At 35.7% G+C, this 22,309-nt stretch overlaps 3 protein-coding genes across 4 annotated transcripts; 2 read left to right on the top strand and 1 right to left on the bottom strand.

The window, feature by feature from the left end:
- The first annotated feature begins 441 nt into the window (after nucleotides 1-441).
- LOC111805412 (mitochondrial Rho GTPase 1) lies at nucleotides 442-10,019 on the top strand. Its single transcript, XM_087128744.1, has 15 exons — nucleotides 442-659; nucleotides 963-1,194; nucleotides 1,460-1,592; nucleotides 1,797-1,946; nucleotides 2,284-2,460; nucleotides 2,644-2,895; nucleotides 3,443-3,511; nucleotides 3,732-3,787; nucleotides 5,254-5,335; nucleotides 5,541-5,752; nucleotides 5,853-5,922; nucleotides 6,472-6,584; nucleotides 7,525-7,675; nucleotides 8,234-8,420; nucleotides 9,592-10,019. The coding sequence occupies exons 2-15, from the start codon at nucleotides 977-979 to the stop codon at nucleotides 9,663-9,665; spliced, it is 1,944 nt and encodes a 647-aa protein (XP_086984870.1). The 5' UTR covers nucleotides 442-659; nucleotides 963-976; the 3' UTR covers nucleotides 9,666-10,019.
- A 975-nt stretch (nucleotides 10,020-10,994) lies between these two features.
- On the bottom strand, nucleotides 10,995-14,624 carry LOC111805046 (cyclin-P3-1). 2 transcript variants are annotated; one of them, XM_023689908.2, is made up of 4 exons: nucleotides 14,382-14,624; nucleotides 13,394-13,502; nucleotides 12,229-12,641; nucleotides 10,995-11,353 (listed from the first exon to the last, which is right to left on the bottom strand). In XM_023689908.2, exons 3-4 carry the CDS (start codon nucleotides 12,627-12,629, stop codon nucleotides 11,107-11,109), a joined length of 648 nt encoding a protein of 215 aa, XP_023545676.2. In that variant the 5' UTR covers nucleotides 12,630-12,641; nucleotides 13,394-13,502; nucleotides 14,382-14,624; the 3' UTR covers nucleotides 10,995-11,106. The 2 variants fall into 2 exon arrangements, with proteins under 2 accessions (XP_023545676.2, XP_023545675.2); XM_023689907.2 differs by lacking the exon at nucleotides 14,382-14,624 and having other exon boundaries at nucleotides 13,394-14,313.
- Nucleotides 14,625-17,528: 2,904 nt separating this feature from the next.
- On the top strand, nucleotides 17,529-22,077 carry LOC111805674 (putative UDP-glucuronate:xylan alpha-glucuronosyltransferase 5). The gene is made up of 3 exons (XM_023690838.2): nucleotides 17,529-18,372; nucleotides 19,962-20,606; nucleotides 21,569-22,077. Exons 1-3 carry the CDS (start codon nucleotides 17,529-17,531, stop codon nucleotides 21,862-21,864), a joined length of 1,785 nt encoding a protein of 594 aa, XP_023546606.2. The 3' UTR covers nucleotides 21,865-22,077.
- The last annotated feature ends 232 nt before the right edge of the window (nucleotides 22,078-22,309 follow it).

The following is a 22,309-nucleotide window of genomic DNA, read 5'->3' as shown; positions in this document are numbered from 1 at the left end:
CCAAATTCCTATGAAGAATGTTTCGTTCTCCTCTTCAACCAATGTGGATTTTCACTAGGACTGATGTCTCGAGGAAACAAAATGAAACATGAGCTCGATTTTGTCCAAATGAATTGTATCGTAGATTAGCCCAAATTAGCCCGAGGTCCAAACTAAAAAGATTAATCCAACATAAATTAAGCTCGTTGGGTCTCCAAACTCCCGATAATCAAATACCCTTTTGAGAACCAAAAATACTTCAAAGATCATGGAGCTTAGAAGCCAAATTTAAGCCAAATACTTTAAAATAAATAACAAATTTTGGAGAGATTTTTAAAAACAATTTAGAGAAAAAAAAGGAAAAAATCCCGAATTTGATTGAAAATACGGAAATTCTGTGCACCTCTCGGTAACCTTAGAGTGGAGTACATTAATTTTATTTATTTTCATATTTTGAAAAATAAACCAGGAGAAGAAGAGAACGCATTTTTGTCTCTCTGCGTAATCAAACACTTCTTTCTTTCTCTCTCTCTCTCTCTTCTTCCCGACGCATCCATAGCCGCCGCGCCGCTGCCACTTCCGCCAGCAGCTCCACCCCATCGCCGACGCCGCTGCTGCTGACGCCTACGCGTCTGGTGGCGCTTTACAGCTTTCCACCTTCAGATAGAATAATCCCAAAGGTCAGTGGATTCCCGGTCGATTACCTTCAATACTACGATATCACCCTTCAATTGTTGTTTGTTATTTCATTATTTCACTGATTACTCACACTCCGAAAAACGTTTTGATTTGATTTTATTTTGAGTCTCTATACGGAATTTCATTGGATTTGTGATTTTTTTTTTTAGGTGTTGAAGAATTCGGTTTTTGTTAGAGATGACTGGATTTTTTTATTTGTGTTTTTATGATGTTAATGTTTTTGTTGTCTGTTCTGATGAAATTGTCAAGTCACTGAAGGTTCTTTTGGGATTTCGCTTATGCAGTCTTTGGTCTTCCAATGGCAAGAGCGCCAGCTGGTAATGTACAATCAGGTGGCAGGAGCGGGGTTCGTATAGTTATCGCTGGGGACCGCGGTACCGGAAAGTCGAGCTTGATCGTAACTGCCGCGGCTGACAATTTTCCAGTGAATGTCCCCCCAGTATTGCCACCGACGAGGCTGCCCGAAGACTTTTGCCCGGATCGAGTTCCCACCACAATCATCGACACTTCATCACGGTATTAGTTGCTATTTTTGTTTTGTTTTTTTTTAGTCTGTCTCGATGCGGAGATAGTGTGCGAAAAGAATGTTTGTTTCAAATTTCTTTGGTTTCCTAGACTGATAGTTCACCATCCCGCTTGATTTAATGCGAGTTTTCCCCTAACTTCCAACTGGAAAATATAGTTCAGGAATTCTTGCTAATAGAGTTTTGCCCAAGGTATTCAAGGGAAGTTTTTGAAGACTCAATGGTTTTCTTTTTGTTTGTTTGTTTTTCCCTCCCAGCACTGAGGATAGTGCAAAAGTTGCTGAAGAACTTAAGAGAGCTGATGCAGTGGTGCTAACTTATGCTTGTGATCAGCCTCACACCCTTGATCGGCTGAGTACATTTTGGCTTCCAAAGCTTCGTCAATTGGAGGTTAGTTAACTTTGCTCCCTCCTTGGATCTTGGTGGATGGAAAATGACTTAGTAATAAAATCCCCGATGTTGGTGCTAACATAATAAGATTATATACGCAAGTCTCTTTAATCTGAAAACCTAAGTTACCCCTTTCCCAAATCAGTTCAGTATTTTCTATGTTATTTTTTTTATTGATGTGATTATAATGGTCTAAATGAGCAGGTGAGGGTTCCAGTTATAGTGGTGGGCTGTAAACTGGATTTGAGAGATGAGAATCAGCAGGTGAGCTTGGAGCAGGTTATGTCCCCAATAATGCAGCAGTTTCGAGAAATTGAAACATGCATCGAGTGTTCAGCATTTAAACATATTCAGGTATATTTCATCTATCAATGGAATTGTTGATCTTCTAAAAAAATCAGGTATATTTGTTGCTCCCTTACTCAGGACTGTATAAAAAAGAAAAAGAAAAAGAAACTGTCCGACTATTGTGCTGCATCGGTACCTTGTTTCCATTTCGTTGAAGATTGCAATTGCGTCCATTTTCATTTATTGTTCCATGCTAATTTCTGGCTGAGTTATGTTTTCGTGCTTATATGAAAATCTTGCCATCTATGCCTAGTAGATATTAATTTTCTTATCCCACAATTTTCCGTAGTTCATTTTTAAAGCAACAGAATCATATGTTCTCAACGTTGTATTCCATTTGCAGATTCCTGAGGTCTTTTACTATGCCCAAAAAGCTGTACTTCACCCAACAGGCCCACTTTTTGATCAAGAAACTCAAACTCTAAAACCTAGATGCGTTCGGGCGCTGAAGCGGATATTTATTCTTTGTGATCACGATAAAGATGGTGCTCTGAGTGATGCCGAACTGAATGATTTTCAGGTCTTCCTTCCCATAGTCTACAATTTTTTTTGGCAACACCTCATCAAGTATTTATTTATATGTTAGTTACATTGCCTGACATTTTGTAATATCTGTGCCTAAAAAGGCTGACTTGACTCTATGGAGCTCTTATTAATGTTTTTTTTTTTTTTTTTTTTTTTTTTTGGTTAATCTTGTCATCAGGTCAAATGTTTCAATGCTCCTTTACAACCTTCTGAAATTGTGGGTGTTAAGAGGGTTGTGCAAGAAAAACTTCCTGAAGGAGTGAATGATCGTGGGCTCACTTTGACAGGATTCCTTTTTCTACATGCTTTATTTATAGAAAAGGGGCGTTTGGAGACAACATGGACTGTGCTCAGGAAGTTTGGGTACAATAATGATATCAAGCTTGCGGATGAACTTATTCCAGCTCTTGGAAAGAGAGCTCCAGATCAGGTAATGAAAAATCATATAGCAGTCTTCTCAACTTCTGTATAAAAGGTCGACTGCACCGCACAGATAAAAGACTTTTAAATCTTGCTGAACTTAATAAATATTGATTTTTTACAGTCTATACAATTTATTTGTTCTCTCATAGATTTTTCTCGAAACAGTTATTTCTTTCACTTTCATGGAGCAGGCTTTAAATTAAGAATGTACATGTGGACAATACTTTTTGAATGGAAACAATTTTCTTTTCGTGGATGGATGGCTGACTTTTGGGCTGTGAAATTTGTCACTTTCAAGTGGAGTGATTTTCCTTAGCTAGGTATAGGAAAGATTTCTTGTTCTCTTGTTGTTTGTATTCTTCATTTCAAGATATGCTATAATCTTATTAAAAAAAGGGTTAGGATTTGCTTAGTATTTTTTCCATCGGGCTTCTGTTGATTTTGTAAGATGGTATACTACATTTAGTAATTGTTCCATTGGTTTTGTTTAAAGTGTTCCATGTTATTCTAATTCTAGTTAAAAATTTCTTATTTGAAGTCTGTTCTTTTTGTAGAGTGTGGAGCTCACAAATGAAGCCATCGAGTTTCTACGGGGAATATTTGAACTCTATGATGGTGATGGTGTATGTCTTAGTCTCTAATTTCCTAATTATAAATTCTTAGTTTATTTGTTTCTTTCTCAACCGAGGATTTTTTTTTTTTTTTTTTTTTTTTTTTTTTTTTTTTTTTTTTTTTTTTTTAATTGTGAGAATTGAATCTAGCTTATGCATCTGTTTTCATTGCCAAGTGCTTATCACAAAATACCTGAAGCTATCACCTGCATATCTTTTCTTTACCCACCAGGATGGTGCCTTACGGCCTCGCGATCTTGAAGAACTATTTTCTACAGCACCAGAGAGGTATTAGCTTCACAGCTTTTGATAGTTTTCTTCATGTCATTTTGGAGGATTATGGTTCAAACATTTATAAGCTTAGAATGGCATCCTCATGCATTGAGAGAGAAAATCATTTGTCATATTTTTTCTCTCATTCGTTGGTTTTTTGAAATGTGTTATTTTTATTAATTTGTTAAAGTTAAATTACAAGTTTAATCCTTGAACTTTCTGGTTTATGTCTACGTAGTCCTTGAATTTTAAAAAGTTTTAATGTCCTCAAGTTTTCAATTTGAAGTTTAATTTTTTTTGTCAAGGTCCTCGACCTAAAATTTCTAGACCTAATAGACATTAAATTGATAGTTTCGAGTCTTATTAGACTGTTAGTTGACCTTACCAGTGAGAGTGTTATTTGTTCCCTTTCTATACTGTCTCTTCACATAGCCCCCTAATTTTTACCCTTAGTTCTGCAATATTCTGATAGAAATCCTATCAAGATTTTTGTACGCCTTGCATTCTTTAGTTTGCCTTTTTTTGTGTGTGATGTATTGTTGTATTTGTATGCTTTGTATTGTCTCTCTCTCTCTCTCTCTCTCTCTCTCTCTCACACACACACACACACACACACACACTTTCTCTCTTCTTAATCAATGTTCGATTATTCATTTAGAACGGAACTTTATCAAGATTCTAGATAGGAGCTAGGAACGTTATTATAAGAGTAAGGATATAATAGTACGGTTGGTTATAATTAGAGGGGGTGGGATCAAGGTGAAGACAGAATTATTTAGTTAGTTAAGGTTCGAATGATTCCAAGAGAGGGAGGGTTCAAGTACCTCGAATTACAGAGCCTTGGGGGCTATTGTACTTTTGACTTTTGAGTGGTATCTCAAAATAGGGGAAGTTCTAAGTACCTCGAGGCTGTTATAATATAGTTCTATCGTTTGCATTTCAATATCATTCTAGTTTTTTGGGTTCTATTATGTTCTTACTAAAAAGTAGTCCTTTTGCCCCTGTAATGCTTGTTTTCTAAATGTTTTCATGCTTACCTTGCGACTAATTAATACTCCAAATCTCATGTAATGTTGTTTCAAATATGCTAATGCAATTGTGATAGAACATTTCCCTTTTTGCCTAGTCTTGTATTTATAGTCTTAATTCCGTCATGAAGACCTGTCATATTTAACTGTTTAGATCCTAGGTCTATACATTCAAAAGAGGTTTTTTAGATTTACTCCAACGTTTATTAGAACATTTCCCTTTTTGCCTAGTCTTGTATTCATAGTCTTAATTCCGTTGTGAAGACCTGTCATATTTAACTTGTGGCTGTTTCGATCCTAGGTCTATACATTCAAAAGAGGTTTTTTAGATTTACTCCAACGTTTATTAGTTGACTAATTTGGCAATCATTATTTTTGTCGACATAATTTATTTTTTTGGCATACCTATGAGCTTCCATGATTTCTTATGCAACATTTTCTTTGAAACTCCAGTCCTTGGAATGAATTTCCATACAGAGATTCTGCAGAGAGAAACGCAATGGGAGGATTGTCGATTGATGACTTTTTATCACTGGTATGTTTGTAACCTGATTTTTTCTACCATTTCCCTGATAACCTGATGTCTTTCATCTCTCTCTAACTTTTTGGTACTTGAAGGTGCATGTATACTCTTCTCATTTAACCCCTCCCCCTCTCCTCAACCATGCAGTTTTTGATACAGATAGGTTTTTCTTCTAAAAGAAGTGTATTTGTTGTATATTCTTCTTGAATTGCTGCAGTGGTCCCTCATGACACTCCTAAACCCAGTTTACACCATAGAGAACCTGATATACATTGGTTACTCTGGTGATCCTGCATCTGCTGTTCGTTTGACAAGGAAACGGCGGTTAGACCGCAAGAAGCAACAATTGGACCGAAGTGTTCTTCAGTGCTTTGTGTTTGGGCCTAAGAAGGCTGGAAAATCTTCTTTATTGGATGCATTTCTCGCAAGGTTTATTTTCAACATTCTCTACTTATCTAGTTGTTGGATGCATTAATTCTACAGTACTTGTTACAGAGCATGTCATTTGTTAAGAAAATTTGATGCACAGGTCATTTTCTGAGACTTATATTCCTACAACTGAAGAACGCTATGCTGTAAATGTTGTGGACCAACCTGGAGTAAGTGCTGCTATGTCCTTGTTTTGAAAAATTGACCATAGATTCAGATTCCAAATTTCTTGGTTTTAATATAACCTATGTCCACAATTTGTAAAATTGGAAGCAATTAAACCTGGTGGAGGAAGTTAATGATTATTTTTCAGATGGTACGTCAAGTTGGTGAAATATGGTTTAGCTACCATATAATATGCTTGCGTTTAGATACTTTCGGTAATTGATTGAGTAACTAAAGTTGTTTTAGAAATTGATTCTTTTCTAGAATATTTATGGTTCACATTTAATAGGCATTATTGAATTCCGAAAGGGAGTCCTGACTCCTGCTGCTCAGATTTAGTACTTGTTCACCTTTAGCAAAGTTCCATATACTGATCATTGAAGTTGTTGCTCTTCTGATTATTTTTCTCTACATATATTCAAAGATCAGCAAAATGATAGTCACTTTTTGGGATATAAAATCAAATGATCGACATCAGTTTTTGTTAAGAAATTATGCTGTCTGCAGTTATCTGTTAGTTTCTTTGTCTATAAATTTCTTTATTTGGTTTGAAGGGAACAAAAAAAACCCTTATTTTGAGGGAAATACCTGAAGATGGAGTGAACAAACTGTTGTCTGGCAAAGAGTCTTTAGCTGCTTGTGACATTGCACTATTTGTGCATGACAGGTAACTTCTTTTTTTTTTTTTTTTATGGAAACGGCCATTGCTTATTAACAATGTTATGCTATATTAGGATGATAATATTTTTATTTTTGGATTGGAAAATGGCATTTGTATTCCGAAAAAGAGGAAAGCCTGGGTGTGACAAATTTATATAAGCTTGTGCCACAGTTTTCTATTTTGATGGCCACTTTTTTTTTTTTTTTTTTTTCTCCATTATAATTTCATTTTCTGAGCATGTTATTTTCATTGCTACGTGGAAAAATCAAAAGGAATGGGACACTCACCCAACCTCTTAAGGGAGATATCAAGATGCTACGCCAGTTGGTGTAAATCAAAAGAGAGTCATAATTATGAAAGGACTTGGAAAGATTATACGAGGAAGAGCTACTTTATGCATTCCCAATAGTTAAAAAAATCTACAAACAAATTTCCCGTTCCTCTCCAACCAACGTTTCTAAATAAGGGCTATAACCTCTGATGTTTTAGATTTGTACATCATCATAAGTAGGGTTTACTAGTTTGCTTAAATAATTAATCTAAGAATGGTGTGCCCCAAGGCTTCAGTTACAAATTAATTCAAAGTCTTATCTTCTTTTCTTCTTTCTCTGTTTTCTTCTTGTTAATGATTTGTTATCTAGTTGCATGGATTACCAGTAGTTCCTTTTCCCCTTTCTTCTTGTTAATGATCGGTTTTCTAGGTGCGTGGACTAATTGGTTATTAGGGCAGTGAGCTTCTACTTGTGCTGCACATCACTCCAATAAAACATACCTTTAAATATTTTTGTTATGAGTTCTCTTCGATCTTTCTGTAGAATACCTGTTTCTATTAACGTAATGAAGAAGAAATATGTATTTTGATATTATTATAAACAATTCCTTACATGTTTATGCCAATGAACTTTTGAATCCAAATGTATAGCACCACCTTTGTTTTCTTTTCCAGCTCTGACGAGTCCTCCTGGAAGAAAGCAACTGATTTACTGGTTGAAGTCGCAAGTCATGGTGAGGATACTGGCTATGAGGTGCCTTGTTTAATTGTTGCTGCCAAAGATGACCTCGATTCATTTCCCTTGGCCATACAAGATTCTACGAGGGTAATTTTTTGTTCTCTATGTATCATACAAATTCGATTGTTCACACAGGACATCATTACCGTTTTGATATTTACCCTGAATTCGTATACAGTATAAAAGTAAATCTCCACTGAATCAGAATGTTGTAGATAACAGGTTTACCATAAACATCTCTATGTGAGGATTTCTATTCTAATGAGAAAAAATTATTTTTGTTTACAAATTGTTTAGTGCTCATGGTCACTTCACTTCATCTCTCCTATGGAAACAACGATTCATCAACTATTAGAATCAGTTGCTCAAATTCTTTATTTGAACAAAAAATTCCTTTAGTAAGTTAAGTACTTGCATAATTTTGTTCATTTGAATGAAAGTTGGTTTCGCACTAAAAAGTAAACAATACAATTTCCTTAGCAAGTATTGAACCTGTTTATGGTTTTTCTTTGTAATCCATATTTTGTTGGGTCCACCATTGCCATGTAGTATTTTAAGTATGATTGCCATTGAAATCCTGAATCTTTGAATATCATCGTTCTCATCATTTTTGTTTATCATAATAGTCTCGTTGCAATTTTGTAGGTGAGCCAAGATATGGGTATAGAAGCTCCAATACCTATCAGCACAAAATTGGGTGATTTCAATAATGTATTCCGAAGAATCGCATCTGCTGCAGAGCACCCTCATTTAAGTATCCCTGAAACGGAGGCAGGCAGAACTCGCAAGCATTATCACAAGCTCATAAACCGCTCTCTTATGTTTGTTTCAGGTATGTTGATTTCTATAGTTTTGCCATCCACTCAGGTAACATGAAAAACCTATTCGGGAATGAATATTAGATTCCACTGCTGTGTGACATTTTTCTTCATTACTCCACGTGTTAAACTTTTACAAGTTATTTAATCACTGTTTATAAGGTATATTTCCATGTTTGATATCATAAGTAGAAAACATTTTTGAAAATGGCTCAGGCAAACTCCCTACCCGATTCAAGTGTCAATGGGTTATCTTTGCTATATAATCATAAACTTACTAATACTTGGTTCGATACATATCAACCTGATAGGTATGATTCTCGCTTCCAGATGTCTTGGAAAATCACTTTAACTTTTCCCTTTCCTTTTCTTGGTGGAAGTAATGAACTTTATTCTCTTGGGATATCATCAGTAAGGACATACTTCAGGATTCAGTGATTTTTTCAAGAATGACAAGAGGATATACTGGATTCAGTGGTTTTTCAAGAATGACATTCTTGGATCATAGTACCAAATTGATAAACCTTTGGGTTTGAAAGGAAAATCTTTGATTTCATTTTAATCGCTAAGGAGGTGGTTGATGAGCCCAAGTGCAAGGATAAAATTGGATTGTGATGAGTGTTTATCTTTTTTAAACCTTGTCTTGATGAAGATTCAAAATTGACTCACCTTTCGGAGAGGACCTTTTTCGCCAAGGGTTTGTCGCCCAAGTTGGGATTACTTGAGTTAGCTTGGTGTTTAATCTAGTTGGAAACTAAGACTATTGTTCTGTGTTGAAGGAGAGGTTTTTTTGCTTTTCTCTCTTTCTTTTTTCTTTTTGAATGTGAATTTGTATTTTTTTTTTTTAAATATTATTTTGTCATTTTATGATGAGGGTTAGATCCAGTGGGGTGCTAGTTTTTTCATTGTGTTATGAGACCCATCGGATAGAGAGGAACAACATGATGTTTACCGCAGTGGAGAGATCTTTAGAACAGAATCTGTGGCCAGGTTTAGTGCTTCTCTTTTGAGTGTTCGTCACCAACCGTTTCTAGTGTTGTTCTTTTGGATTGAAATCCTCACTTGTATTGATAGTCTTAGTTTTTGTTCGACTCATCTTTTTATGCATTCTTTTTATATGCCATTTGATGGCCTACCCTATCCTTTAAAACATTTCCGACTGATTTTGTAACGTGCTTTCTTCAGTTGGAGCTGCTGCTACGATTGTCGGACTGGCCGCATACCGTGTTTACCTCGCGAGGAAGAATTCTTCCAGCTAAATGATGAAGGGCTCTATGAATCGTTTCGCTTTAGATATGGTTGGTATCCTAAATCCTTACACTTTTATCTGTTCAATGCTCAGACCTTTTGCCATTTCTCTGATTCTATTGGGTTTCGAGTTGGCTTTATTAGATATAATAGATGATAGATAAGTTGCAATTTTCAATCTAAGGAGCACGCTTTAGTTTTAGCACTCTGGTTTTTCTGTATGATAATTTTATGTTAACAGTAAATTGTCAAACCCTATTCTGCTATAGGGTCGTCCCCCCTCCACCCAAATAATGTTAGGATTTATGGTTGTACAATCAGACCAGTTATTCAAGAAGGGAAATGAGAAGTTTTTGCTATGGAAATATTCAATTGTTTCTTCCTTCAATTTTGCTTGAACAATGTTCATTGATCTCTATATGTCGAAAGAACTTTATTTGGTGGAAATAATTTTAACTTTTGAGGGGTCAGGGTGAGTTTTTGCTCTATAAATTACTAGCCCAAAGACACATGGATGATCTATATATGCATAAATTGTTGGACAAAGAAGGTTAATGAATTCATTCATGTGTTAGAAACTACCTTGTTGGCTGTCATTTTTTTGTCCATGGTGTTAAACATGTGTACTGAATAGAATAGTTAAAGTTAATTTGAGATGCATTTGGAAAATTTTAAAGATATGGTTTAATATGCTCATAGTCATCATTTAAAAAGAGATTTTCAGTACAAGTTTCATAGATAAAAATAGTCATTTCTTTCTTTGGTTTGGTGTAGTCTCATAAATATATATGGCATATTACATTTATTTTAATCATCAATAAGATTATCTCTTATAAAAAATACATACATACATATACGTCTGCATTATTCCTCTTCAAAAACTTTACCTTGATGATGCGTTAATAAATTAAAATTGATTCTTTTAATTAAAATAAGCTAGTTTTACGATCTAGCTCAACATGTTCCATTCAATATCGGTAGGAAAAGAATCCAATCGGTATTAATTAAAAAAAAAAAAAAAAAAAAAAAGAGAAATCAGAACTAGGCTGATTTACAATAAATTTTCATTACTATTTGAATACAAAATATATAGGATTTAAAAAGTTGATTTTAAAAGCAACCATTAGCATAATTTTGTAAGAGTAACCAAAATGGTTCTACATAAACTAATAATTATTCAGTTTTATCAAATCCCAAAAATAATTTTAAAAAATTCAAAATTGTTTTATTTAGTGAAATAGATTTATTATTATTATTATTATTATTATTTTAATTGTCCAGTTCTGAAAGACAAGGATTTGAAGTCATGGACTCCCAAAAAAATTACAAATATTTCTCAGTTAGCATAAGGAGAACTGATTAACCATTATTGAATTATAAACTTTTCCAGTTCACTTGATAAAGATCGAACACTAACTAACCATGAAATTCGAGAGAGATCTCTTGGAATGTTTAAATGGCTCTGCAAGTATAGCTTGCAATTTGAGGTAAGCATCTCGTTCGAGTCTTGTTCCCGGGTCGTCGATCAATTTGATTCTCCCCCAGACCTTCCTTTTGGAGCTGCAAACAGTGAGCTCTGAACACATCTGCAGTGACATGAAGTCTGAAGCCCAAATTGAATAGCAATTCTATCTCCATGCTGTTCATTTCTTTGGTGCTCACTCCTCCTACCTTGGCATAAAAGGCATTGTTATAGCACCTGCATAGCATAGCATAAGTTGTGTATAACATCCCAGAAATCAGGAGGAAACAGGCATGCCATAATATGACAGATGAGATGCACGATATCGAGTTTAGTAGTATCGAACGAGCGACTCAATGGTTTGAGTTGCATGTCGGTGTCTTCTAGCATTACTATTATATTGCACAAAATTGAAGAATGAATCAAACATGAGGAACTAAATCATCTATTTAATCCACTTTTTACTAAAAAGTTCAACTATATTGTGAGATCCCACATCAGTTAGAGAAGGCACAAAATTGAAGAATGAATCAAAAATGAGGAACTAAATCATCTATTTAATCCACTTTTTACTAAAAAGTTCAACTATATTGTGAGATCCCACATCAGTTAGAGAAGGAATCGAAACATTTCTTATAAGGGTGTGGAAACCTCTCTCTAGTAGATGCGTTTTAAAACCTCGAGGGGAAGCCCAGAAGGGAAAGCCCAAAGAGGACAATATTTGCTTGCAGTGGGCTTGGGCGGTTACAAATGGTATCAGAGCCAAGAGCCAATCTCTGGACGGCGAAGATGCTAGCCCACAAGGGGGAGTGGATTGTGAGACCCACGTCGATTGAAGAGGGGAATGAATCATTTCTTATAAGGGTGTGGAAACCTCTCCCTAGTAGACGCGTTTAAAAGTTTGAGAGGAATTCCAAAAGGGAAAATGCAAATAGGCTAATAACTGTTAGCGTAGACTTGAACTGTTACATATATAAACCTGAACCGATGAAGGGTAAGTAAGTGTTGTGCATGAATTGAAAAAACTAAGCTGCAGATAATCTCCAAGCTCAAAATCTTGTCATCTCGAGTTAATTACACAGTTAAGCTAACGAGGCGATATTAGAACTTACCCGGCATCGTTAAACTTTGCTGCAACCATGATGCTAGTGATCAGAAGGCGGTGGACGTTCAAAGAAGTAAGGTAAGCACCCATCTTTTGAAGATACCTTTCGATATATATGTAGGCAACAACTAAGCAAGGCGTGCCACAACATGTGTACTTCGAGATGCGATCAATATATTGTCCCGTGCTCATAGTGGGCGCTCGGGAACCATGGAAAATTGTGACACTGTCTTTCTTTTTGAGCCTTTTCAACAATTTTTCGTTCTTCTGAATCGATCTCTCAAACGTAGAGGAAAGTATCGATAACACTCGAGAAGAGCTTGGTATAAGCTTCCCAGATTCACTCAGTCCAAGAAGTGAATCTGTTTCTACTTGAAAATCCTTACCATTATCTGCCATCTTTCTCATGTTTATCTAGACCTGCACATTGCACAAACATTATTTACTTAATTCATACATAATCCTTAGTGAATGGCAAAGAAACAATCAAATAATACCCATGGGTCCCTCTTAATCTAATATTAGAACCTACATTATTGATATCGTCCTCCCCTCTTTGGACCTTTCCTTTCGGGCTTCGCCTCCTCGCTGGCATATCGCCCGATGTCTGACTCTAATACCATTTGTAACAACCCAAGCCCAAGCTCACTGCTAGTAGATATTGTCCGTTTTGGGCTTTTCCTTCTAGATGACATATCGCCCGGTGTCTGGCTCTTATACCATTTATAACAGCTCAAGCCCACCGCTATTAGATATTGTCTTCTTTGGGCTTTTCCTTCCGAACTTCCCCTCAAGATTTTAAAACGCGTATGCTACGGAGAGGTTTCCACACAAGAATGCTTCGTTCCCCTCTCCAACCGACGTGGGATCTCACACAAACTATTTTCCAACAGATTCAAAAGCCAAATTCTAAAGCCTTACTCATTTCCCTAAAACATTTTCAGAAATTTAAGTCACTGATTGATTCCTATGACCAATTACTTAGAATGGAAGAAAAAGGGAAAAAGGTTTAACCGAGTTTATGTTCTTAGAAGTTCAAAATGATTCTAACAATATCAGATGAGGAATCTCCTCTTTTAAAGCCATTGAACACTAAAGTAATAGCTTATGAACAATTTATTCATTCCATCAGAAATCATCTCAAACACATGGAACAAGAATCTAAATCTTACCCAGAATTCTTTGAAAGAAATCAAGTTCTGGAAGCAACTGCTCGTGTACTTCGACGAACAAAGAGGGGACGATCCGAGGAGAACTGAATACAAAAGTGGCTCACACACCCTGAAATGCATCAGAAAAAGGGGTTTGTAAGTCAGAGCTTCTTCAATAGCCTTCTCTCAGGCTATATTGCTTGAGCATTCTTCAGAAAAGCTAGGCAGTTCATCATGAGCAGAGAAAGGTAAAGTTGGTATTAAAATCAGCTTCTTCATAACGTTGGCCTGTAGATAGCAATTTCTCTAGATTCTGGTTTGGTTCATTTCTTGGGAATATTAGAGAGGAATATGAATAAAGTAGCTTTAATCTATTTTTATTCTTTCCTTTCAGGTATAGTCACCAAGGACAACTATTTCATGTCCTTTGGGTCCATTTGGGCACACAATTATTGAAGCTTTCAAATCACAATGGAAAAGTGTTGGGCATTTGGAGCATTCTTCTAAGAAACCCATTGGGGAAAAAAGCATCAAATACACAACTGAGACATATATGCAACACAGAGAAAGAACACAGAGGATTCGATGAGATATTCGATCGACAAGGTAATCTGAATCTTACTTCCCTTGTAGTAGTGATTCCTTATCATTTGGTATTGATTCCTTATCAGAAAAGCTCAGATTAAATTACAGGCAGAGGATGAACAAACAAGAACAATAATGGCTTGTTGGGAGGCCAAAACTTCCAAGAACATCACATAAAGCTGTAAAATCTCCTTTTCCATGGTAGTAATTTACAGGATTATTACGATCTCTCATCTTTTGGGGACCCCAAATTCGAAACCAAAACGTGGGTAAAAATCATTACGCAATCGAAAGCGATGTAGAACAAGAATCGTCACATTTCTTTATCATTTTACTTTACACACTCACAACAATCAGGCAAGAAAAAGAAAGAACAATAAAAACCCATCTGAATTCTGAAGTTGGGAACGAAGAACTCGCTTACAGATTGATGGATTCTGAGCTATGTGATCAATCTGGAGGCAGGGCTTTGCGCCAAAAGATGGGGAATCCTGTTTTTGGATTAAATGGGTATGCAAAGAAAGGGTTGAAAGGTTCCATGGAAATGGTGGAAGTGGTGTAGGGTAGAGGAATTTTGTTTGTTTGCCCAGAAAATTGGTGGGAAAGGGAAGTTTTTCTTACATGAAAATGAATCGGGTGGAGAGGAAAGCTTTGGGGTTTGATGGTTTTGTTTGAATTTTGGAGTGTAGCGCAAGAAATGGGGTTTGAGCAAAAGCATCACACGTTCCTAAGAATCAGATTTGGGTCGGACTCATTTGGTGTTGGTCGGTTTTGTCCAATTTGATCGTTTTCCCACGGCCCACGTCCACTGCTAGCAGATATTGTCTTCTTTGAATTTTTACTCTCGAGTTCCTCCTCAAAGCTTTAAACTCCGTCTGCTAGGGGAAGGTTTCCACACTATTATAAAAAGTGTTTTGTTCTCCTCCCAACTAACGTGGACATCACGTGCACTCTACATTACATCATTATTTTTTTTTATGAACTATCAAAATTCTCGGTTTGTTCAATTATACTCTCGAGCTTTGTAATGTTTGAAAATTGAAGTTTGTTTTCAAACATGTGATATCGGGTACATCAAGATTTGAGATTTTATCCGAATGAGAGAAATCCTGAGGATACAATAGCTAGGAAAAACTTAAAAAAATTGAAAGTCACTGCATACACAAAAAAAAGATGCAATTTCCTTTTCGATGGCTAAATTGTAAAAACTTCATGGTAAAAATATTTTACCCTGAACAATTTGGGTGATCTCCTCGTAATTTTTCCAAGATACATGTGAGTGAGAACAAAATAGTCCAAAAGGACTCAAGACAAGACATTTCGAATGCTAGCCATGGGACGTCGCAAGACAATTGTTTTCTACGTACGTATTTAGATTCGTTGTAACGTTGTAAGGCATAACTTCATTTACGTAGTAAATAATTTTAGATAATTGAAAGGAAACATAAAAATTCTTTATAAATAAATAGTAGCTTTAAAGAATGGAATTAATTCTCGAACATTGTTGAATTATCAAAAACATGATGTTAAGGGATAGTTCCTTTCGTGAGAATCCAAGATTCCTATGAAATGGACCTCTTTTGTATTCTATTTGATTTGCACGAATGTATGATTTATACCTAGGAATCTCGAACTACTCGAGCATCTTAGGTTGACCATACTAGAGGCATCTCAAGAGTTTTAAATTTTGGATGGCGTTTTTAATAATCATATGAAATACACATCTAAAATAATTTATTTAGTTTGCACGAATATAAGATATGTACTTAGGAATCTCGAGTTACTCGAGCATCTTAGGTTGACTATTACTTAGCTCTTAATTTATTTCGAAAATCGGTTGCTTCTAGAGTTGCATGTCTTTATCGGCCAAAATTCATCTACCCTAGTCTCCTAGTTGTTGTGCAACAGTCTGTTTCTCGATCATGAATTAAAGGAGGAGATAGTTATGGAGACATTCCAACCTAACATACTCGGGTAAATAGGTTGAGTACATTAATCCCATCTTCAAGGAGATGACTTTCCTATCGAAGGAATCATTTGTATTAATTAAAGGAAATGAAGTGACCGGTCTCACCGGAGATGATAGTTTTGATCACGAGGGAGGACGGGGTCGACGACAACTCCAATTCATCACAATCTTACGATGCAACTCTGAGACAATTTATTCACTGGACTGTCAAGACACTGAGTCGTCTAAAGTTGATATGGTATTACCAATTTCAAAAGTTACCACCGTTATACTTCTCGAGAGACGAAGAGAGTCTAACACCCGAAAATAATGGTAGAGTAAGGGGTGACCCGACTTTGTATAATCCGATATTCCACTCTTCTATTATTAAAATATATATAGGTTTTCTCTAATTAAAAAAAAAAAAAGAATAAAGATAATAATTTTTTTTTTATTCAAATAGTCTCCTCCACGTTCCCATCTACCAATTTTTTTTTTTTTTAAAAAAAAAACGTGCTATATTTTATCACTTAATCCCATAATTTATTTATATAAGATTATATTAATTATTAATTATTATAATTGAATATTTGAAATTATTAAAGGGAACATAATTCTTGTACCTTATTGTAATAAAAATAAATAAATATTTAAATTTTTTAATAAAAACGAGATGTTTATAAAAGTAAAAAAAATCAAATATGTCACAGTCATTATCGATGTTTCTTAACTAAAACGTCGATCGTAATGATCGTGTAATAACTTCTTGAAGCATGACGGAAGACTATCGTAAGTTATTGCAGATGATAAGTTCGGATTTCATAAACAAATGACTAGATTTTGTTATTAAAATGATTTGTTTAAGTTTCAACAGTAAAAAACAAACATTTTCTACGAGAACAGTCAATTCAAACAACATTCAATATATCAAACCACGAGCATCGTTTCACCGTTATAGTTCCTAACTATCACACGCAAACTCGCATACAACAATGCCTGTCGGTATTTATGGATTAATCACGAGCATAACTATAATTAGAGCTTTTTTATGTCTTGCGCTTAAATCTCGTAATATTTTCTAATTTTTTTTATTTATCGCCAATTAAAAGAAAATATTTTCTCAATTTTCGTTACAATTATAGCAACTATTAGCCCGATAATAATATTTCAACAAAAAAATAAAATAAAATAAAATAATTTTTCTTTAATTAATTTCATACCTAAACTATATTTTATTTCCGTTAAATGCAGACGATAATAATATTTCAATGGATAATATTAAAGAAAAAGATTATAAAAAATAAAAATTGCTATTCTATTGTAACTGTTTTGCATTTAATAAAAATAAAAAATTTAAGATAATATATATATATATATTCGTTAATAAAATAATTGTGTGGAAAGTAAGGTACACGCACCAGAGAGGCGCGTGAGAGAGTAAGATAGAAAAGTCCACCAAGATTCATAACAACAAAAGGAAGGCACGCAATTCTTCGTCCATTAACAACTGCAACGTGCTGCCATGCAAATTCCATTACTATCTAAAACCAGAGCTTCCATCTCCATGGCTTCCTCTCACCTCTAATTCTCTCTCTCTCTCCTCTGAATCTCCGGCCATCCTTCATGGCCTTCGCTAAAGCTCCCTCCACTTCCAAGCAATGGATCATCAAGCCTTCTCAATCTCCGTCGTCGTCTCAGAATCTCTTTGTAAGTACCAAACAATTTTCTTACAGCAACAGACGAAAATCCTCCTCCATTCTCATCTTCTTCTTCTTCTTCCTCCTCTGTTTGTTCCTCTCTCTCATTCTCCTCTCCTCTAACTCCAACAATCCTCCGATTATCGCCGCTACAACCACTAACAACAGGCCTCAATCCGCCGCCAGCGAGAAGGAATTTCGAGGTCAGGAGAAGATCAAAATCGGATTAATCAACATAAGCGACAGCGACGAAGGAATCGACGATGTATTCGACCTTCTCGGCTTAGCGGAAGAATCGAAACAAAGAATCGAAACCGTTCCGATTCATTTTGAACGTGTCGGAAAGGATGTCGAATGGACGAGTCTATTTCCAGAGTGGATCGATGAAGACGAGAAGTTCAAATCGCCTAAATGTCCGGATATTCCAATGCCGAAAACTGAGCTCTACACTGATCTAAACCTCGTGATAGTGAGGATTCCGTGCAAGAAAGGGATATTCAGAGACGCGTTTCGCTTGCAGGCGAATCTCGCGGCGGCGAGAGTGGCTCTGGCGAGCGGGTGGGTGGAGGAAGATCTGCTTCAGACGGTGTACGTTGCGTTTGTGGGAGCATGTGGTCCCATGAGAGAGATTTTCAGATGTGATGATCTTGTGAATCCTGATCATACGGTGGAGGGAGTTTCGGTGTATAAACCGGAGTTGAGGAGATTGAAACAGAAAATCTTGATGCCTTTCGGATCCTGCCAGCTTGCGCCTGTTTATGCTCGGACAGGTTGGTTTTTCTTCGTTCGTTTCTGGAAATTATTTTTTTCCTTTAAAATCTATTTTCCTAATTCGTCTTGTTTTTCATTAATTCATTGGCGTTACTGATTTTCTTGGAATATGTGATGATTATATGCTTAATTCTTTCATTTTTCATTTTTTTTTAATGTAGAAAAAAGCTTAGTAGAGTGGTTATAGCCTATACATAGGTCCGAAAAAGAAGATTAAGCTACCTTACCATAGTCTGTCTCGGTCAATCTTAGTCAACTAAGCGAGTGAGACGAGTAGACTACTTAGAAGGATAGTCCGAGAATCTCCCTTCCTAATTAGTTTACCATGTTTTCTTGTTCAAAATTCTCTGTATGGTATTCATTAGTACTTATTTTCTGCTCACATATGCTCAAAGTCGATACCTAGTCTGATTTTTAAATGATTAAAATTGTTGGATGATGAAAGTCCCACATCGGATAATTTAGGGAATGATCATGAGTTTATAATCAAAGAATACTCTCTCCATTGGTATGAGGCTTTTTGGGAAGCACAGAGCAAAGTCATGAGAGCTTATGCTCAAAGTGGACAATATCATACCATTGTGGAGATTCGTTATTCCTAACCTGGTATCAGAGTCATGCCCTAAAACTTAGTCATGTCAATAGATTGGTAAATCCGAAGGAGTCGAGGGGAGGTGTTGGATGATGAAAGTCTCACATCGACAAGGAGAAGGAGTCGAGGAATATTCTCTCTATTGTGGTGTACATTAATTTCTGTATTGAAATTCATAGTCAAAAGAAACGTTTTCCGAAAATGTGCAGATTTTGGCAAGTTCATTATTAATTTATTGATTCTTTCTTTGCTAAGTTTGGTAAGTTAATAGCTGTTCATGAGAATCACAGCCATTGGACTGCAGGAGAATTATTCTGTTTTTATCTTTTTTTTCTTCTTATTGTTATGTTCTTACTATATTAAATATAAATATGAATCTGATTATTCATGTGTTGATTCTAACATTAAATTATAATAAATAAAATATATTTGTATTTTTTTAAAAAATATTCTTGTGCCTGAAACTTAAAAAATTTACTGTAAATCCATAAATATTTGATTGTGTGGATTTGGATTAAACTGTTTAAATCTTTAAAGTTTAATGTTTTATTTTACCCCAAATTTAGAATTGTTAATTACTTTTTAGGAGTTTCTTGTAATTTAGCTATTAGTTAAATACCATAGTATTAGATCAAGACAAGAAATTTATGATTCATAGTTGAATTTCAATGATATCTAGCTGTGTATTGTCGGGTAACCCCATCCCAGATAATCATTATTAGATGAACACGATTCTCTACAATGGTATAATATTGTCTATTTTGAGTGTAAGCTTTTGTGACTTTAGTTTGGGTTTTGACTCATACAAATAAGATAGTATTTTTTTATTATAAACCATGATATTTAGTGGAGGTGGGATTTTCATCCAACAATCATTATTTTCTTTCTCTAAGATTAGAAAATAAGAACTCAGTTTCGATGCAGTTCGATAGATCAAGACAGGGAATTGTGGGATAAAAAAAATTTGTGATAAATATATTTTTGTTGGTTTTGCAGGGAGAGAAGTTTGGAGGAATTTCTTGTTACAAAAAGCACCAAAAAACAACTCAACCGACCAACAAATTAGAATCATGCCAAAAGAAGCGTACGTGACAATCCTCCACTCCTCAGAAGCCTATGTCTGTGGCGCCATTGCCTTAGCTCAAAGCCTCCTCCTAACAGACACATCCAAAGACCTGGTACTCTTGGTCGATAACTCCATAACCAACAAATCCCTGGACGCCCTCGAGGCCGCCGGGTGGGACATCATGAGGTTCCACCGCATACGCAGCCCTTTTGCCGAGAAAGGCTCATATAACGAGTGGAACTACAGCAAGCTCCGAATATGGCAGCTCGTGAAGTACGACAAGATTGTCTTCATTGATGCTGACCTCTTGGTTCTCAAGAACATCGATGAGTTCTTCGCCCTCCCTCAGCTCTCTGCCGCGGCTAACAACAAAATGAGGTTCAATTCTGGGCTTATGGTTGTTGAGCCATCAAATTGCTTGTTTGAGGACTTGATGGTTAAGAGCTTTGAGTTGAAGTCTTATAATGGTGGTGATCAAGGGTTTTTGAATGAGGTCTTCACGTGGTGGCATAGGCTTCCTTCTAGGATCAACCATCTCAAGATCTTTCAGAAGGAAAACGTTGAGAATAATTCAGGTAATTCTATTTAACCTTGACTTTCTGAATCGTAATCCTATGATTTTAGATTAAAACTACTTCCTTTGGTGTCATTCAAATTTAGATTCTTTTTAACTTTTGATTAAATTTTGATATTAGTTTTCAAATCTTAAAAAGTGTCTGATATTTATAAAACTCAATGGACATAGTCTGATTTATATTATTATATACTTTATAAGGCAATAATCAAATAAATGTTAGGAACCAAGCATCTCCTATGTGTTCAGGCTTGGTTGGATGTGAGTCCATTATTGGCTAATTTTGGGTTTATAAGTAAATGAATATATCTTCATTAGTGTGAAACTTTTGGGGAAGCCCAAAACAAAACCATGAGAACTTATGCTCAAAGTTGACAATATCATACCATTACGAAGATCCATGATTCCTACACATGGTATCAGACTCATGCCCTAAACTTAGCAATGACAATAGAATTCTCAAATATCGAACAAAAATTGTGAGCCTCGAAGGAATAGTCAAAAAGTGATTAAAGTGTCGAACAAATGGTGTATTTTGTTCGAGGGCTACAGAGAAAGGAGTTCAAAGATTGTGAGCCTCGAAAGTATAGTCAAAAGGTGATTACAGTGTCGAACAAAGGGTGTATTTTTTTCGAGGGCTACAAAGAAAGAAGTTGAGCCTCGATTAAGGGGTAGACTTATAGTGTATTTTGTTCGAGGGAAGGATTGTTGAGGATTGTTGGGTGTGAATCCCACCTTGGCTAATTGCCATGAGATGATATTGTCAACTTTGAACCTAAGTTCTTATGGCTTTGCTTTTGGTTCCATGTCGTGATCCACCCCTTAATTAGACGAGGTAGGACTTCTCTCCCAACAATCCTCCACAATAAGTACCCGTTTATAAGTTCATACATTAAACACCAAAGCTTAGTTTAGTTAATTTTCAATAGTGTTTGGTATTATAAATACATTGTTTATGAACAGATCCTTATGCAATACATTACCTGGGGATGAAGCCATGGATGTGCTATAAGGACTATGACTGCAACTGGGACAAGGAAGACCACCAAATTTTTGCAAGTGACTCAGCTCATGCCAAATGGTGGGAAGTCTACGAAGCCATGCCCGCAGAGCTGCAGCCCTTTTGTGGACTGACGAAGAAGATGGATTTCAGGCTAAGAAAATGGAGAAGTTTTGCCAGAAACTCCAGTTTCCCTGATGCCCATTGGAAGATCAAGATCAAAGACCCTAGACGACGCCGTTTTATGGATCAACAATAGGCACAAACAATCAAACGAAAAGAAAAAGAAAAAAGAGGCAACTATCTCATCAACAAATCTGTAAGTTCCTTACCTTTTTTCTTGCAATTGCTTCTTCTCTTTGTTTTCTCATATAAACTTAGACAGGTTTGAGCTTTAGAAGTTCCTCTTTGTTCATGTTTTTTTCACAGAGAAATGAGATTGTAAAGTAATAGAAAAATTTGGGACTTAAAATTGTAGAGTAATTAACGTTTATAACCTGTTTTTTTTCGAAAAGTGTCTAATAAGTCTGTTGGATGATGAGAGTCCCACATCCGCTAATTTAGAGAATGATCATACGTTTATAATCAAAGAATACTTTCACCATTGGTAAGAAGCTTTTTGGGGAAACACAAAATAAAGGCACGAGAGCTTATGCTCAAAATGGATCGTGTACATCTAACAAAGTCTACTAAATATGAAAACT

The sequence above is a fragment of the Cucurbita pepo genome, chromosome 11 (assembly GCF_057944985.1).
Source record: "Cucurbita pepo subsp. pepo isolate OVF chromosome 11, ASM5794498v1, whole genome shotgun sequence".
Lineage (NCBI taxonomy): Eukaryota > Viridiplantae > Streptophyta > Magnoliopsida > Cucurbitales > Cucurbitaceae > Cucurbita > Cucurbita pepo.
The sequence above is the reverse complement of the archived record's forward strand: the minus strand, read 5'-3'. Positions and strand labels throughout refer to the sequence as shown.

Coding starts and splice junctions, on each gene's coding strand:
- LOC111805412 (XM_087128744.1), top strand. CDS start 977: ATGGCAAGAGCGCCAGCTGGTAATGTACAATCAGGTGGCAGGAGCGGG. Junction 2,896..3,442: donor GAAAGAGAGCTCCAGATCAG/GTAATGAAAAAT, acceptor TTCTTTTTGTAG/AGTGTGGAGCTCACAAATGA. Junction 5,753..5,852: donor TTGGATGCATTTCTCGCAAG/GTTTATTTTCAA, acceptor TTTGATGCACAG/GTCATTTTCTGAGACTTATA.
- LOC111805046 (XM_023689908.2), bottom strand. CDS start 12,629: ATGAGAAAGATGGCAGATAATGGTAAGGATTTTCAAGTAGAAACAGAT. Junction 11,354..12,228: donor GCAAAGTTTAACGATGCCGG/GTAAGTTCTAAT, acceptor TATGCTATGCAG/GTGCTATAACAATGCCTTTT.
- LOC111805674 (XM_023690838.2), top strand. CDS start 17,529: ATGGCCTTCGCTAAAGCTCCCTCCACTTCCAAGCAATGGATCATCAAG. Junction 18,373..19,961: donor GCCTGTTTATGCTCGGACAG/GTTGGTTTTTCT, acceptor TTGGTTTTGCAG/GGAGAGAAGTTTGGAGGAAT. Junction 20,607..21,568: donor AAACGTTGAGAATAATTCAG/GTAATTCTATTT, acceptor GTTTATGAACAG/ATCCTTATGCAATACATTAC.